Source organism: Carassius carassius, chromosome 41 (assembly GCF_963082965.1).
Source record: "Carassius carassius chromosome 41, fCarCar2.1, whole genome shotgun sequence".
NCBI lineage: Eukaryota > Metazoa > Chordata > Actinopteri > Cypriniformes > Cyprinidae > Carassius > Carassius carassius.
Genome location: NC_081795.1, coordinates 9,176,558 through 9,195,201, shown reverse-complemented (window position 1 = coordinate 9,195,201; position 18,644 = coordinate 9,176,558). Strand labels below are relative to the sequence as shown.

Below are 18,644 nucleotides of genomic sequence, written 5' to 3'. Positions count from 1 at the left end.
GGCTCACAAAAACTGATATTATTTTTAACAAAAGATCCAGCATCTTTTGAAGATGCCACTTGGTTTAATATTTTGCCATTTAAAAGAAAAATTCAGTTTCAAGTGCGCACATAAGTGTTCACACAGGGGACTGCTGTAGGTTACACTGACATTTAACTTCACTTTTTAACACTGAGAATGGTCAATTGAAGGCATTCATCTTTGAGCACTTCAATGTCAGTTTTATAGGCATTCGTTTTGACCTCACTGTAGAAATCGGGCTTCTTTATAGCCAACGGCGTCTCCACAGTGATAGATGCCCCCATGAGCGCCTCTGGGCTTTGGCACCACTGGAAGAGACCGAAGAGAGTGGACAGGGCCCGGCCCACATCATTACGGGCCCCTTCATTAACAAAGCAATAGAGGATGGGGTCTGCCACGCAGTTGAGGCTGGTGAGTGCTAGAGTCACATGATAAGCACCAAACAAGTTCTCTTCAGCACCGCAATCGCAAGGGTTGGTGAGGAAAATGATGCTGCGCCACAGCAAGAGGACGTGGTATGGAGCGAAGCAGAGGAGGACGATGAGGATCAAACTGAGGGCCAGCCTCTTGATTTTGGCTTTCTCTTGGCGCTCGGTCGAGATGTTACTGCGCACGGCTCTCAGGATGCCTCTGTAAGCAGCCAACATTACACCCCAAGGCACAAAGAAGCCGAGGAAAGTGCGGTAAAGGTTTATCCCCGCCACCCAATTCTGCATGGGATACTTCTCGAAGCAAAAGGTGTGGTTAAAGTGGTCCCTGAAAAGCTCATCATAGAAGAGAGGTGCAGAGTTGGCCACTATTTCAGTTACCCACACAACGGTGCTGACCAGCAAGGCTGTTTTGACCCTGCGGACTTTAGCAAATTTCAGGGGATGAGCCACCGCCAAGTAACGATCCACAGATATGCAGCAGAGGAAGGCGATGCTGACGTAAATGTTGGTGTAGAAGATGAAACCGAACATCTTACAGGACACTTGACCGTGGATCCAGTTGTCATGGTGGACAAAATAGTCAATCCAAAGTGGCAAAGTGGCTATGTACAAGAGGTCAGCCACCGAGAGGTTCATCAGGTAGACCCCCAACTCATTCTTCTGTCTGACCTGCTTGTACGCGGCCCACAGGGCCAGGCAGTTAGTCGGGAAGCCAAGGACGATGACGATAATATACAGCACCGGCTGGAAGAACTGGTCTATGTTTGAGACAACATTGCATGAGGTTGAAATGTTACACATGGTCTCTTCGCTTCCTCAGAGACTTATATAGTCATCAAAATTGGCTGAGGCTTCAATGGTCCCAAGGCAATGTTTAAAAATAAGACTAGAAAGTATTGTATTGTACTGTAACTGTAACACTGCAGCCCACTACGGTCTAGCATGGTGAAACCTGATGTGTCACATGTCTCAACCACATTTCTTGGCTTGTGTTAACCTCTCGGAGAGCTCAGAGGTCAAAGACATTTCCAAAAGAGAACATGCCATTAATCCTCATGAAACAATCACCTTGGAGTGGTTTCAGGTGGATTCAAGGTTTTTTTTTTTTTAGCAGTATGAAACTGTCACTTTCATCTCTGAAGGTCGCACAAGACTAATCTTCTTTGGTCTGTCCAACAACATCCATCTGCAAAACAGAAAAAAGAAAAAATGTTGAGGTTTGGGAGTCATATGAATCATTATTTACGATCGCTGCAATGTTTGCAATTGTTGTTATTGTGGAGAAATGTCCTTTCCTGAACAGTGCTGTGTATCTGTTTGCACTGTGATACAATAAGTGTGTTTTCCTTTTGGAGTTCAACTGAATTAACATTCATTACAAAACTCCATCTTGTTCTTCAAGGTTTGTATCTGCTGGTACAGAATCTCTTGAAGGAAGTTTCTTTCTGAACAGGTGTTTTCAGATTTTCATATGAAGGAGGTTAGATCAAGCAGATTATATGCACCTTGTAGAATGAGGAAATATGATGTAAAATAAACAGACCAGAACATTATGGCTTGACAAGTTAGCTACATGCTCCTTGCAAACACAAGCCACTTTTATAAAAACTTTCAGATTCAGTATTCCCTAAAAAAGATGTTTGACTAACACAAATATATATATATATATATATATATATATATATATATATATATATATATATATATATATATATATATATATATATTTTATTTAATAATTTAACAATTTAGTAATTTACAACTTCTTATTTAAATAATTTGTCACATGTGTAGTTCCTGTGGGCTTAGCAAGGATAACAAGTAGCCTTTTTGTAAATGGTATTGTTATTTAACTGTAGTGATGTTGCACTAGGCTTGTTTATACATTCATAGAGAAACTTTGACTGCAGAAGAGATAAAAGAGATATGCTAGTGTGAAAACTAACTGGGTGGCAGTGCATGTGCAAACTTTAGCCAGAGGTGGAAAGTAACGAATTACATTTACTCGCGTTACTGTAATTGAGTAGCTTTTTTGTGTACTAATACTTTTTAAAGTAATTTTTAAAATCTGTAATTTTACTTTTACTTAAGTATATTTTGTTTAAAGTATTGTACTTCGCTACATTTTAAAACACATTAATTACTGAGTAAAAAAAAATAAAAAATAAAAAAATAAATCGCTCCCTGGAAACTACGTCAGTAAATAATGGGCAGGAGGGCAAACTGGCGCTAAAATCACAAGAAAGATGCAGACTGACAAAACAGGCGTTAGTGGTGCAGACACCGCTGAAAACGAAACCCCGTCATATTCTGAAGTTGAACTCGAAGGAAATGAAGTGAACCCCTGGCCATATGTAGGCTCTATTATGCAGTGTAAGCTGTACTTGCCTAGTAAAACCAAACTAGCAGCTTATAAAATCTCGACAAGACATCAACCCTTCGCAAGAATGTAACAGGTAAGCTAAATAATTGCATCGTTGCATTGGTGGTTAAAATGAAGCTTTGACATTTTAGCAAGAGTTTTGCACAAATTAGCCAAAAAGACAGTGGTGAGGAGTGTGCTATATATATCATCTGCGATACTATCATGTTTTTTGTTTTAATGATGTGCGCGCGCATTTATAGTGCGTTCTTTCACTGTGTGATTCAGTCTCCTAAAGTGCATTTAGAATGATCACAAAGTTTAAGATATAGGGGCAGAAAATTCACATATTTATATAATTTCATATATTAAATCAAAATCACACAAAGAATGCCGTCTTTTCCACCAAAAATCATCATGAATATATACATACATATATATATAACAGTTCAGTAAACAAGTTAAATAAGAGACTTGCGTTCAGACACCATATTGCCTTTTTTTTTTAGCTCTATTTCTACAACAGAAAATAATTCCAAACACAGCCACCCCTTATTAAAGGAAAATATATTTACCAATATAATATATCTTAAAATATATTGTAATATATTAATTTCCCTTTTTATTTTCTAAAATATTATATATTTGAATACATTTAATAATATATTGATGATACATATATTACATAATATATTGCAAAATATACAAATGATTGCCGCTTTCAATATATTGCAATATATTGGAAAAAATAAATATATATAAGAATATATGCCTAATATATTACATGATATTTTCCAATATACTGCAATATATTTTTGTTTCATAAGGGACCAAAGCACAGTTTTGCGTCTCTGAGCAACGTGACAGTGTTTCGTTCCTGAATGAATCAACCGTTTAAATGATTCGGTTCAGTCGCAATGACTCACTTATTAACAGTGACTTGCTGACACATACTGGCCATTTTAATTTTACATTAAAAGTATCTTTTGATTTTCTTTTAATAATTAATTTCTTATCATTTCAAATGAGTATTCAACATTTTATGTCTTGAATATCAAAACATTATTCATGCATTTGTAACTGCAGGTTAAATTATTTCTTGTCCTGCACTAAACAGTGTAATACATCTAAATGCCACTTCCAATGAATCTTCTGCATTTCCTCTGCATTAAAAGATGAGTTTGTTGATACTGATTTGCCTGGTAACAGCCCAAATTTTTTATTATTCTAAATAACTGATTCCTTTAATTAAAAACAACTAGTTTGAGATTAATAGACCTATCCCAGGGGTGTCAAACTCAGTTCCTGGAGGGCCATAGCCCTGCAGAGTTTAATTCTAACCCTGCTCCAGCACACATATCATGCGCTGAGTCCCAATTCTACTAGAATTAGAAACTAGAATTAGTACGTCCCAAATCGTAGTATGTTGAAAAGAGTATTCCAAAGATACCCGGATGGTCTACTATTTCCGGTTAGAATTCGATGTGCAGATCAATGCACACTCTAAGGGCTAATATTGCCCACAACCCATTGCGTGCGGGAGGGAGGAACTTTGCGATGGCTTTGTTACACACACTGCACATGAACGTCAGAATCAGCTGCCTCACAAACGACCTGCGTTTGGTTCTACGACGACGACGCCCTGCTTCTTCACCCCTCAACTTGGTAGAGGAACACATTATAAAATGTATTGTGAAAAAAAACGATGAGAAAAAAAGATGGGAATAGTAAATAAAATTTTATTGGACATACAAGAATGAATGAAACAACAGTTGTGGTGTGCCTAACTAGGCAACCACGTTGTCGTTCACGTTGCATGACGTCATCGAAGTATGTCCCAGAACGTGCATACTCTTTTGCTACACACTCAAAAGTATGTACTTTTTCCTCACAAAAAAAGTACATACTTTTAGGTCGTAGTATAAGTAGGCGAATTGGGACTCAGCAATGTAGTTTTCAAATAAACCTAAATGATTAGATTAGCTGGATCAGGTGTGTTTAATTAGGGTTAAAGGTTAAATCTAAACTGTGCAGGACTGTGGCCCTCCAGGAACTGAGTTTGACACCCCTTGGCCTGTCCCATTTTTGACTCCCTCCCACTGTTAAAGTGTAACTAAGTAATTTTTACTCTGAGTAAATTTTAAATGAGCTACTTTTTACTTTTACTTGAGTTGATTTTTAGACTGGTACTTTTACTTGTACTTAAGTAAAATTTCATTAATGTAATGGTACTTTTACTTGAGTATAATATTTTTGTACTCTTTCCACCTCTGACTTTAGCATCCATATATAAGATTACAATAACAAAAAAGACAGCACAATATTATTTCAAACATGCCCTACAAATGCTTCTTGCATTATTAAAGGTTTTTCCCCTAAAGTACATGTAACTACATTTGATTACTTCAAAGTAAGTCAGTGTCGTTTAAACTTCAGGCTCAAAGGAAATAGCTGAACAATGTGGAGAAATGACTCTTTATTCTCTTAACTTGAATAAATTTGAAATTTATACTACTGGAACTTTATACATTTCAGAAAGTTCCTTTGATACATTTCCATTCCACTTATATTGTTTCCCTATTTTTTGAGCATTTTCTTGACTGAAAATAGCTGCCTTGGGGAATTACAAATACTAGTGAACTGATTTGTTTTAAAGGGACTTTGTATATACACTCACCTAAAGGATTATTAGGAACACCATGCTAATACTGTGTTTGACCCCCTTTCGCCTTCAGAACTGCCTTAATTCTACGTGGCATTGATTCAACTAGGTGCTGAAAGCATTCTTTAGAAATGTTGGCCCATATTGATAGGATAGCATCTTGCAGTTGATGGAGATTTGTGGGATGCACATCCAGGGCACAAAGCTCCTGTTCAACCACATCCCAAAGATGCTCTATTGGGTTGAGATCTGGTGACTGTGGGGGCCATTTTAGTACAGTTAACTCAATGTCATGTTCAAGAAACCAGTTTGAAATGATTCGAGCTTTGTGACATGCTGCATTATCCTGCTGGAAGTAGCCATCAGAGGATGGGTACATGGTGGTCATAAAGGGATGGACATGGTCAGAAACAATGCTCAGGTAGGCCGTGGCATTATAACTGAGCATTATAATGATGCCCAATTGACACTAAGGGCCCTAAAGTGTGCCAAGAAAACATCCCCCACACCATTACACCACCACCACCAGCCTGCACAGTGGTAACAAGGCATGATGGATCCATGTTCTCATTTTGTTTACGCCAAATTCTGACACTACCATCTAAATGTCTCAACAGAAATCGAGACTCATCAGACCAGGCAACATTTTCCAGTCTTCAACTGTCCAATTTTGGAAATTGAATTTGAAATACTCAGACTGGCCCGTCTGGCACCAACAACCATGCCACGCCCAAAATTGCTTAAATCACCTTTCTTTCCCATTCTGACATTCAGTTTGGAGTTAAGGAGAATGTCTTGACCAGGACTACACCCCAAAATGCATTGAAGCAACTGCTATGTGATTGGTTGATTAGATAATTGCATTAATGAGAAATTGAACAGGTGTTCCTAATAATCCTTTAGGTGAGTGTATACAGTACACTCATGAACTCCAAACTGATTGTCAGAATCAGCAATTTTGAGCCTGGCATGGTTGTTGGTGCCAGATGGGCCGGTCTGAGTATTTCACAATCTGCTCAGTTACTGGGATTTTCACGCACAACCATTCCTAGGGTTTACAAAGAATGGTGTGAAAAGGGAAAAACATCCAGTATGCGGCAGTACTGTGGGCGAAAATGCCTTGTTGATGCTAGAGGTCAGAGGAGAATTGGCCGACTGATTCAAGCTGATAGAAGAGCAACTTTGACTGAAATAACCACTCGTTACAACCGAGGTATGCAGCAAAGCATTGGTGAAGCCACAACACGCACAACCTTGAGGCGGATGGGCTACAACAGCAGAAGACCCCACCGGGTACCACTCATCTCCACTACAAATAGGAAAAAGACGCTAACATTAGCACGAGCTTACCAAAATTGGACAGTTGAAGAGTGCAAAAATGTTGCCTGGTCTGATGACTCTCGATTTCTGTTGAGACATTTAGATGGTAGAGTCAGAATTTGGTGTAAACAGAATGAGAACATGGATCAATCATGCCTTGTTACCACTGTGCAGGCTGGTGGTGGTGGTGTAATGGTGTGGGTGATGTTTTCTTCGCACTCTAGGCCCCTTAGTGCCAATTGGGCATCGTTTAAATGCCACGGCCTACCTGAGCATTGTTTCTGACCATATCCATCCCTTTATGACCACCATGTAGCCATCCTCTGATGGCTACTTCCAGCAGGATAATGCACCATGTCACAAAGCTCAAATCATTTCAAACTGGTTTCTTGAACATGACAATGAGTTCACTGTGCTAAAATGGCCTCCACAGTCACCAGATCTCAACCCAATAGAGCATCTTTGGGATGTGGTGGAACGGGAGCTTCGTGCCCTGGATGTGCATCCCACAAATCTCCATCAACTGCAAGATGCTATCCTATCAATATGGGCCAACATTTCTAAAGAATGCTTTCGGCACCTTGTTGAATCAATGCCACGTAGGATTAAGGCAGTTCTGAAGGCGAAAGGGGGTCAAACACAGTATTAGCATGGTGTTTGGGGTGGTGTTGGCGCAGTGGATAAGACACATGCCTTTGGTGTGAGAGACCCGGGTTTGAATCCACTGTGAGACACCAATGTGTCCCTGAGCAAGACACTTAACCCCTAGTTGTTCCAGAGGTGTGCGACCTCTGACATATATAGAATTGTAAGTTGCTTTGGAAGCCTGTTTAATTGGGTTCAATTTCAAGTGCTCAATACGGTAATTATGTCAATCAAATCAGCCTTATTCCTAACAGCTCAAAAGGTCAACTTTTTTACCTGCTCCTTGTGATGTAGTTTTCATTTTGTTGTGTGAAACACTTTTTTGTGTGACAGACATGGTACACGCAGGAAAGATTTATAGGAAAAGGAAGGCTGGACACTTAACCCCTGAATGACCTGATCTCCCAAGGCACAGGCTCTGTCATGAAATAACAAATGTTCTTATTGTCCAGTTTAAAGAGTGACCTGAAGGTTTCTGCAAAGTAACATGCTTTTGTACAACAATGCAAATGCGGAAATACCTTCTAAAACAAACAGTTGTATACATAATGATATAACGATCTGCATTTTTGTGTAACTGTGGTTAGCTAAGAGTAATGAATTAGGCCCGGACACTGCCAGATGGATTTTATCATAGCAATTAACAACTTTATGTTTTGTGTTGTCCCTGTGGTTCAGTGGTTCATGCTAAATAATGAGTGTAAACAAGACAGCCTTAACAACACTCTCTGCCTTAAACCTCTCCCCTTTCTGGTCTGATAGGAAAGACCCCAATGTTATCAAGTTACATTCACAATAACAAATACAGTTAGTATTTAAGGAAAAGAGCCAGTAGATTTCCAATTAGGAGGTGCTGAGAGACAAGTCTTTCAAATATTTCATTATTAAAGAGCTGGAGAGACACAGGAAGCGAGAGGAAGAGAAATACAAGAGTGAAAGGGAGGCATCCAGAAAAAAAAACTGAATCTAAAACTCATTTATTCACTAATTTGTGAGAGATCAGATCAAGGTCTACAACAGCCAGACCTGGCAAAACTCCTGGACATGCAACAGACACTGGGGACAAACAAGATTTATTAAAATGTGCATGGGAAGGACAAAATGATAGCTAGAGTTAAACCTAGATATAACCTTACTAGACACGAGACATATTTCATATGTGACAACAGATGGAGATATGTTTATAGACACACAATGATGCAAATCTAAATATATATTTTTCATAATTTCCAATAATTCCTGCGTGATAAGGTTTTACAGCTGTGGTACAAGGAAATGCCTGAAAATAGACTCTCTATTAAGACTCTATAAGGAAAGTGGAAAGTTCTGCAGCAGGCTGATTCAAATTATTTCCTGAAATCGCCCAGCAACGAGCTCCGTCAAGAGCAGCTCTTAGAAACCATTTCTTTTCACTAAAAGTCATTCTATTAAATCTTAAGTCCTCTCCAGTTCTCACACAAAAGATTACACACAGAACCCTAACAGGTTGTTCCCTTTCGAACTGTCTTTCCTATTGCGTCTCTGACGCTTATGGGGAAACTCTTGTTCACTTTGATACTGAAGTCTGATTTGTTCACATTCGTGTAACTGCACAAACCAATGGCACTTCAACCCGCCAAAAGGTGAGGAGCTGACCACTATATAAGTCGGCTCTGAGCGAGAATTTTTCTTTTCTTTCAGTGATGATGATCATCTCCTTGCTGACTCTGCAAGCAAGAAACCGAAAAAGAAAACAGAGCTTATTCAATGGCTGGCAAGGCTGGCTCACGCTTTACACGATGGTGGTGCTCTAAGTATTCCAGGCCAAACTTCTCCGCACCATGGACAAGTCCAGACAGAATTCCTGCGCACAGACATGTGCACAGCAACTGACTTGGCTTTGCATGATTAAAGGCCACAGCGCAGGTGGATGGATTTGCCGAGTGGCAAAAGTCATCTCAGGCAATGTGTCTCTTCCAGCTGAAGCGCTCCATCTCGGAGACAGATGGGAATCCCCATTCTGTCACTTCAGTTGTAAGATTCTTAGATTCTTATAAATTTGCTTTGTCAATGAAAAATAATAATTTCTGTTAATTATTACATATTACATACATTATTTTATCACAAAAAGAGTAAAATAAGTGCTAATTCCCAATATGTGTGCATCTCATTTGCTTTTATTAGAGTGCATGACATATACCAACATATTAACAACTAGGTATTGATATCGACCATTATAAACCCTATTTTGTTTACATATATAATAAATATGTGACAATTCATCAAAAGATCAAATTTGTCCTGTATAGGGATAGCACACAGAGGCACACAGTTGTATACTAAGGCTACTGCATTTACCGCTGTCATATCAGGTTTATGCCCAGCCCTCGAGAATATAGCAAAGGGAAGGTCAAATCCTGTGGTTAACTGCTTTTTCTAGATTGTTGACTGTGAGATCTGACACGTTTTACCACAGATACATTTCAAAGAAATTACAACAAAGTAACTTTTAAGAACTAGTTAAACATTTAATAACTCTTGTCATTTGAAGAGCTACACTGTATCTGTATTTGTATATGATTTATTACAATTTACACATTATATTCAATCGAAAACTTTATTTTAACCAGTATTTTGATACATTTTATTTTATTATAAATATTATGCAATCAAATCACATTTGACCTAAATTGAATATTTGATATATTTTTACTATTAGAAATGTATTAGACACATAAAAACCATATAATTGAAGGCATAAAGGTGATTAAAAATGAAATGCATTTAAAGAAATGGCCAGTTGATATACACTTTGAAAAAGGGTGAGCTTTCACCTTTTTTTAAATTTAAAATCCTGATAAAAAGATGATTTTTTTTTCATTTATGATAGACATCACACACAGAGATGCAGCAGAGAGCAGATTTTCCGTCATTTAACAATTTTTCAACAAGCTTTCGAAATAAAGCCTTCCGTTCTTAAATTATGTAACACCATGCAGATCTGGTTTGGCATCTGCTACATATTTTGTAACTGTGAAACTACAAAAGCCATAACGGTTATACATTTTATGACATGAATAACAAAAGGAATAATGACTGGTTGTGCTGGTCTGCCAGTTCACTTTAAACTAATAATTACTCACAAAAATCTGCTATTGCAAAACAGGTCAACGTGTCTGAACAGAACAGAACGTGTGAATATTTTTCTGATGTTATCTAGACATACTCTTCCTCCAGCAGTCTTTCCTGTCCTAGAGTGATGTTTAGTGGAAAAAATAAAATAATTCAAAGATAAATGTAATTACAGACTTACAGCATTCTGGTCTTGTGGTCTGCATTAGCCAAGAGTAAAAATAAGCTGATGAATGTGTCATCACCACTGATGAGTATTACTGTATGTCTCCTTTAAGTTTGACATGTCAACTTTAGTATGATGGTAGTGGAGCAAGAAGCCCGACAAAACTTTTTTTTTTTTTTTTTTTTTTTACTGCCAGGATGCACCTGGCTGTTCAAACAGCAAAGGCTTTTAACATGAGAACATTGGGCAACTGAAAGGGAAGTAATTCAATTGCGCTACAAACTGCTCAGCATAATGAATAAGCAGGTAGCTAGGCAGGACACAAACTCATGGTGTCTACCTGAGGGCATAAGCACATCATTTACCACACCATGCCAGTGCCCACTGATGATCCCATTATGCATTGAAGGACTGAAAATTATTCAAATTCAGCAATGGTGTTTGCTGTTCACTGATGCACAACTAGACCGCCAAATCAAGCTCATCAGCTTTAATTCTTAAAGTAACTCATTCATGAGTTCATGCACCTACAAAAGTATAGTCCCACTTCAAAATTTAAGCTTTCAACTCTCTGGAATGTTGGCTCACTATATATCCATTGTAAGCGTGTTACTGTAACCACTATTAAAGGAATGGTTTGCCGACAACAATGAGACAAAAACGGAAAGCACGCACTGACCAGGAACTGACAAGCTCCAAAAAGAACACCATCGAAGTGGTTTATAGTACTCATGCACTATTTAGGTCTTCTGAAGCCATTATGATTTATATGCTTTATGAGAGGAACAGACAAAAATCCAGCTTCCTTTCCGCCGTAGCTCTCAAATGTCACTTGTGCCTGCATGTATTCAAACATTAATAGATCTTGTGTCTCATCACTGAAGCAAGTTTGAAAATGTGCCAATAAGAGTGAGATTGAAATATGAAATATTATTATAATTGAAAGTTATTGTCCTTTATTTTAATACATGATAATGTCATTTGTGACAATTATTTTAGCAGCTATTATTCCAGTCTTCAGTGTCACATGATCCCTTATAAATCATTTTAATATGCTGATTTGTGGCTTAATATTATCAATGTTGAAAACAGTTCTGCTGCTTTATATTTTTGTGGAAACTCTTTTGGGTCATTTTGGGTTTCTTTGAAAAAAAATAGATAAGTTTGAAAGAACATTTATTTTAATTAAAAGTCTTTAATTAAACAGAGTATATTGAAGATAAATCTGGATATTGTACAGAATATTTCTTTTTGTAAGTGAACACTTTAACTTATTTAAAACCCCATTTCTCGTTGTATAAGCTATGCATTGCATAAGCAAAGAAAATAAACCCCAACTGACTTCCTGATATGTCTACTTCTTATGCGGCCATGCACTTACACACTCGCATAGACATAAGCAAACGCAAACATTCAGAGATACATGAAATGAAACTTCTTAACCTCTGAATTACACACAAATGAACCTCTGTGCTTGAGGTCATGATGATAATAAACATCAGTTATGAGATTCATTAGAATACACTTTTATGAGAATGTTGGGTTTTTCATTCATATTAATTAAACTAATTACTAGCTTACATTCTTATTTTGTCAAAATCAAATCACTATGAAAACTGTTCAATTAAGCGACTTAAAATCTTCTTTTGTAACCACTAAGCATTGGTCCTTTTATTTGTTTAAGTTTCTGAGAGGAAACGGTCCATTATACCAGCACACCACGTTCACATAGCAGACTGAACATGGGTGAGCTGAGTAAGAACTGCCCGTCTCCCTTGGTATTGATTCAGGGCAGGTATTTAATCCTTTCCTAACTGTGTTTTATGCTCCAGTGGAGAGGTGGCCATGTGTCTCTAGAGAGACCAGGACAGGCTTCCTGCAAGGCGAACTAATGACTTCAATAAAAGTGCCACATTTTCCACTGAAGTCCCCAGTCAAGGGTTTTATTGGTAAGGTTTAATTTGGCTTAAACCAGCCGGCTGCTTTAGGCAAGGTCACAAATTCTAATCGCATTTTTCCCCGAATCGCAATTAGAACAGATATCAGCATGATGATATGTTTTCTGAAGACAGAAACAGGGCGAGACAGAGTGAGAGAGCTTCAAGCTCACTCGGCCGGCTTAATGCGGTTTTTTGATTAAGCTCAGAGGAAATACCTCCATATCTCATCTGGTGCATCTGGTCCACTTCTGCTATTGTTCTGTTTCATCTGTGATTGTGTTGACAGGCTGCAACTTGGCAGAAATGCAGCACAGAAGAGGAAATTGCTGGCACCTGCATAGCAAAAAACCAGAGCAATGTTTAAAAGGAAACTAAATGCAGTGTCATGCTGAGAAAAACTTCAAAGCAGAGAAGGATTAGTTTATGTGACACTGAAGTGGCCAAATAGTTTAGCAGGACAGGACAGGGTAAATAGTCGAAAGCCATTTTGAAATAAAGAAGAACAACAAGAAGGCTCACAACATTCTCATAAATGTGTATTCAAATGAAGCCCATAACTTATAGAATGATTACTGACATTATGTCCTCAAGCAAAAAAGTCATTTGTGCATATTCAGTAATGTTTGTAATTGCTTGTGTGTACTTTCTGCTTTCCTACACTCCAAACAATTAAGGTTCAGGGGTTTTGCAGCGATTCCACAGAAGAACCATTCTGGTGTTCCCAAAGAACCTTTCAGTGAACATTTCTGAAAATATTTTTTTTTCTTAGTGTGCAGTCACATTTACTGTTGCTCTGCAAAGTTTCATGGATGAAATCCAGTCAGTTTAATATGAATCCACACAAGCGGGATTTTCCTATAAGGGTGAAAAAGTTCCCATTGCAGATTTGGTTCAAATCGATTACGTGTATTTGTGGTGTTGAACAACAGAAAGCTGCTTCATTTGAAAGTGACTATGCATGACTACAAATTGGCAATGGACCTTTTTTGCCACAGACTTTTGCTAATGTGACCACACCTTCAGTGTGTTTTAATATTCTGAAGAAACCTTTTCCATTACAAAGAACCTTTTATGGAATGGAAAGCTTCCATGGAAGTTAAAGGTTCTTTAATGGAACCAGAGATGGCAATAACTAAATTGTTGATAATGCTGATAGCAAACATTAATTTGACAATAATTAACAGGACCTTTGCCTGTCAAGGATAAATGGTCTAAACAACATCTGAGACCACGCTACAGAAAAAAGCACACACAGAGAGTGGGATTGTTACAAAACTTTGAACAACACATATACTGTAGTAGAAGCTTATCTCAAGATATCATCAATCCCCTACTGCATTCCAAAACATTTTCTTATTCAGTGATCGATGAAAGCCTGTTAAAAGCTGTAGTTGTAAGAGCCTAAGGAAAGGTTTAAAACGCCATCTAAACTGTTGGCGATGACCTAACCTCTATATTTTATTCTCGCACGTCAATACCACCACCAATAGCTTCACTAAAAGCTTCTAATTTTGTCCAGCGGACCACAGGGGGCTTTAGATTACCAGCCAATACAGAACGTGTTGAGTTACACCATCTAATGTGCAGAGAGACGAACAACAATGTGCCTCATCTGAGACCTGGTGGACTGTTGGCATTTTCACATTTTAGATTACACACTTAACATGGTGGGAATGTTTACACAAGGTTCTACTGATTCAGCCATTCAAAAATGAAGCTGTGTTAATCATGATCCAGATCGAGCCTCTGGCTCTAAGAAGTGAGATGGGTATGCAAGATAAGCATATGTCTGCTGGCATATATAGCTTGATGTATGTTTATGGTTTGTTTCTGCTGAAGTCAGTGTCAGTTTGCTGACCAGATCAAACCATTCAATAGAACTCACTGATACGCTTAGCATGCTGCACACGTTACATTGGCACTAGAACCCTGTGTTGTTTGCATAAAACTGCATTGCATTTAAGGTAAAAAGACTGACCACAAAAAGCCTTATGTAAATAGCTTCAGAAGCCATTAACTTCAACCTTTGCTGTGAACCGTTGGCACAATAAAATCTGCTCCTACTGTAGGTGTTTTAAACTACAAATTACTCTACATATTTAATTATACACTTAAATCCTATGAGTTCATTAAAAAAGTTTGAAAACAGCCACTTGTGGGGCCACCATGCAACTGGGTTATAGCTTCTCTCACACAATCTGGAGCTCAACCCAGACATTACCCTTACAAAACACCCTTATTAGCTCAGGCGGGTGGCACTGGAGCAGACACCTCATTGGTTCACAGAAAGATTACTCTTCTCTTCTAGTCATGCTTTTAATGTTAGTTCTTATCTCGCATCCCAAAGAGGGCAATTACTGTTTGCTCAAAAGGAATGATTAAATGTTGCACTTGTTTCCTAACAAAACCAAGAGAAACGCCATATCGGCCAAGGGACAAAGGAACATTCCAGAGAAGTGTTTTACATGCCACACTGCCCTGTACCTTTAAAAGATCAACAATATGGTGGAGATGCTGCTAGAAACAAAATCAGCCAAATATTACAGCAAGTAGAAGAGGAGAATACACGTATCTCAGGTGCCAAGTTTACATGTACAGCCACTGTATTGAATTCAGATTGTTTTACATATAAAAGCTATTGAGTTAAAATGAAATATGAAATTCAACTATACTGCAGTATTAGTTTTCATATATTTTATCATTCACTGCAAAAAAATTTATATGCATGATTGATGGTTTTATATGACAAATGTGAGGGAAAAAATATTGTATTGTACACTATGCAACTAACATGTTGTAAACACTGCCAAAGGCCTTTTACAGCTTGTAAAATTGCTTGTTAAATCAAGCTGCACCCACTATAACCCACGTGTTCAACAGAGGAATTCAGTAGAAAGAACACTCAAGCATCAAACTAAATGCATTAATGCATAAGCTATTATAACTGAAGGAGACTGTTGTCCTTTACAAATATTCCTAATTGACAAGGTTAACATTATGACTCATTAAAAACATCTGAAATGCAGTTTCCATAGTCAACGTAAATGAGTCATTTAATAAAAAAGAGTGTCTTTTGTGTCCCTCATGAATAAAGGTGTAAATAAAGACATTTTACACTGAAAAAGCTAAAACCTACTTTTTACTGTTATTGCCAACACTTTTCTTAACATAAAGAAAGAAAGAAAGAAAGAAGATGGTTTTTCTTGGCATGTTACAGTGTCCCAATCCTCTATGCTGTTTTAGCACTGCACAATGAAAGATATTCTAACTATATTTAGATTTATGTGGACAATAATAAAATGTGAATATTCTATTATAAAGACAAAGTTGTGTAGAGTGCATTTCAAATAACTCTATTCTTTTTAATTGCTTTACTATTTAGGCTATTTTGTTAAGTTTGTCACATAGGTGCAATCTTAAATAGTCAACACCATTATGATGATTTTGTAAACATCTAAAAAACTAGAAATCTGCCCAAAATAACTGCATTAAATTATTTTTCTAACACTGAAAATACCCTGTAGTGTCATAAACTCACAAGGCTCATGGTTATTAAATGAAGTGTAAAACTGTCAACACTGATACCATCAAACCTGTTACCAAGTTTCATAGCTGAATATCCTGTTATACATCACACGGCTAAATGTCATATTAGATCTCGAAAGCATATGTAGACGTGGCAATAAGACGAAAATACAAATAAAATTTTTTAAAGTAATAAAAGCACGATTTAATTTGCTATATAACGTCAATATCAAAAAATTTACATAACCGAAGAAAAAACTAAATGATGACACTTACATGATAGTGTGTCCGCTGGTCATTTAGTAATAGCGACACTCATTCTGCCAGTGATAGAGGTAATGTCCTCTGTATCTCCAAACCGCACACGCGGCGACAAACACAACAAAACTATCCTTTCCCTCACTTGAATAAAGATCCGGGCAAACATCGCGCACAAATGAAGTGAAAGCAGCCGTGACTTAGGTCTGTAGATTACATCACACCCATGACGAACCGAGAGACACTTGTGAAGTTGCAAAGCGCAAACTGAAAGTGAGCAGCTGGCGGAGGTTGAGGACAAATGTGGCGTGCGTTATCCAATACTGACTGTCCCATTGAAATATTGGCTGAAGTTCGAGATGGGATTGCCATGGCATCTGGATGTAATTAAATTCGGTTTCAAATCGTTTTTTTTTTCTTTTTTCATTTATCGTTTGTTTTATAGAGCCATATCAATATATTTGCCAAAATATGTCACTTCTTAGTCCATAGCAAAATGTGTCAACAAATATCTCCACAAAATATGATAATGTAAAATTTGATTTTAGGAATAGCCTACATAATGGGTAGTGTTAGGTCTAGAGGTAGGGATTGGGTTAAGTCTATATTTTTGGACAGTAATGTTGATCCAGGATCATCAAAAGAGGTCTTACTTGGCAAAATCACGGCGACCGGTTTCTGAGAGAAGAAAATTGAACTTTTAGACATTTGTTGGAGTTCGTTTCCAGAAACTAGAACATTTAGCCAAACGTCAGTCGTTTAACTCAGTACTTTTTTAAACAGTGATATACCCACAACGTAAATGTATACTATAGTGATGAACAATTAGCCAACGTTTTGTCACGTAGCCTACTAATCGATACAGATTCTGTACGTAAAGTGCTCGATCAGCGAGCTATTGCTATGATAACTTAAATGTTTGAAAACATTTACGTACATTTTAACAAAATTACAGTAGATGCAAATTGTTGAATAGCGTGTGCTTTATCAAAGAGAAATGTGAAGCAAGCTTGTCGTAGTACCTACTGTACAACATCCAACCAAAGTTAACAAGACCAAAAACACAGACCTTAACTAGTCAACTATTTACACAGTCCCTCGAGGACCAAGTTTGGTGACCCCTGCCCTTTTCACAAGACGATGACGCTCGTCATTAGCATTGTAAATCCTTTTGTATTTTTTTTTTATTTATGCACATTTACAACAGACTTTGTATTATATTACCTTACTTTGAAACTATTTAACATTAACTTGAGTCTCTCTCATTTATTTATTTTTATTTCTTTGAAATTCATGAGTTTTTCTTTTGTTTTTTGAGCAAATGGGAATGCAAAAATTGGGTATTCTCCCATTCACTGCTATAGAAGTTTACCCAACTACGACTTCTGCTGCTGAGAAACCTGGATATGTGAAAAAGGTCCTAAACTCACCCAGAAATTGCAAGATAGCGGATTACTAAATGTGACCAAATCCACAAGACTTGTACAATCCACAATTTGTAAATTATTTAAAGATTAAAAATAATATATTAATGAGCAAGGACTCGCCTTTAGCATTCGAAAGTCTAAAGAACATTGCAAGTGGACAGTCTCTACATCTGGGCTCCATAATCCACAGTCCCAGTAGGTCACAATAACTCTGTAATGAATCAAGCCAACGTGCAGCTGTGACAAATGGTGTGTCAAATGCATTGCACAAACAAGTAGGCTATGATAAACAAAACCAGTAAAATCTCCAAGGAGATAAAAACCACAGAATTAGTATTTGACAGCTTGAAAGAGGAGAAGGATTCATAACACTAGCCTGGATTCAACTCAGAAACATCTGGATATGCAGTGGACCTTCCTGCTCAATACTTGTTTTGTTCAATATGACTGTATCATATTAGATAGAGCTAAATTTACCTGCAGAATTAAATTTGTTGTGTCAGAAATAGTTTCCAAATCATAGCCTCGTAGTGCTCCAACCTTGAAATAGCCTGAACGTAACTTTTAACAATGCAAGCCTTGTCCCTGAAATGTTTCATATGTTCATTCCATACATTGCCTGAGGACATCTATAGGCTTATTTGGCGGTCTTGATCATAAATCATGCACCAAACCCCAACACTGCTTCTAACTTTACATTATAAGGTAAACTTCACAGAAATAGCATTTGAATGTAAACTTTTCATTCAGTGTATTCTAGGTCTTTGCTTGTTTCT

The 18,644-nt window shown here is 37.5% G+C and overlaps 1 protein-coding gene across 1 annotated transcript; it reads right to left on the bottom strand.

The window, feature by feature from the left end:
* Window positions 1-129: 129 nt before the first annotated feature.
* On the bottom strand, window positions 130-16,864 carry LOC132123589 (G-protein coupled receptor 4-like). The gene is made up of 2 exons (XM_059534323.1): window positions 16,460-16,864; window positions 130-1,638 (listed from the first exon to the last, which is right to left on the bottom strand). The coding sequence occupies exon 2, from the start codon at window positions 1,251-1,253 to the stop codon at window positions 159-161; it is 1,095 nt and encodes a 364-aa protein (XP_059390306.1). The 5' UTR covers window positions 1,254-1,638; window positions 16,460-16,864; the 3' UTR covers window positions 130-158.
* Between the last annotated feature and the right edge of the window lie 1,780 nt (window positions 16,865-18,644).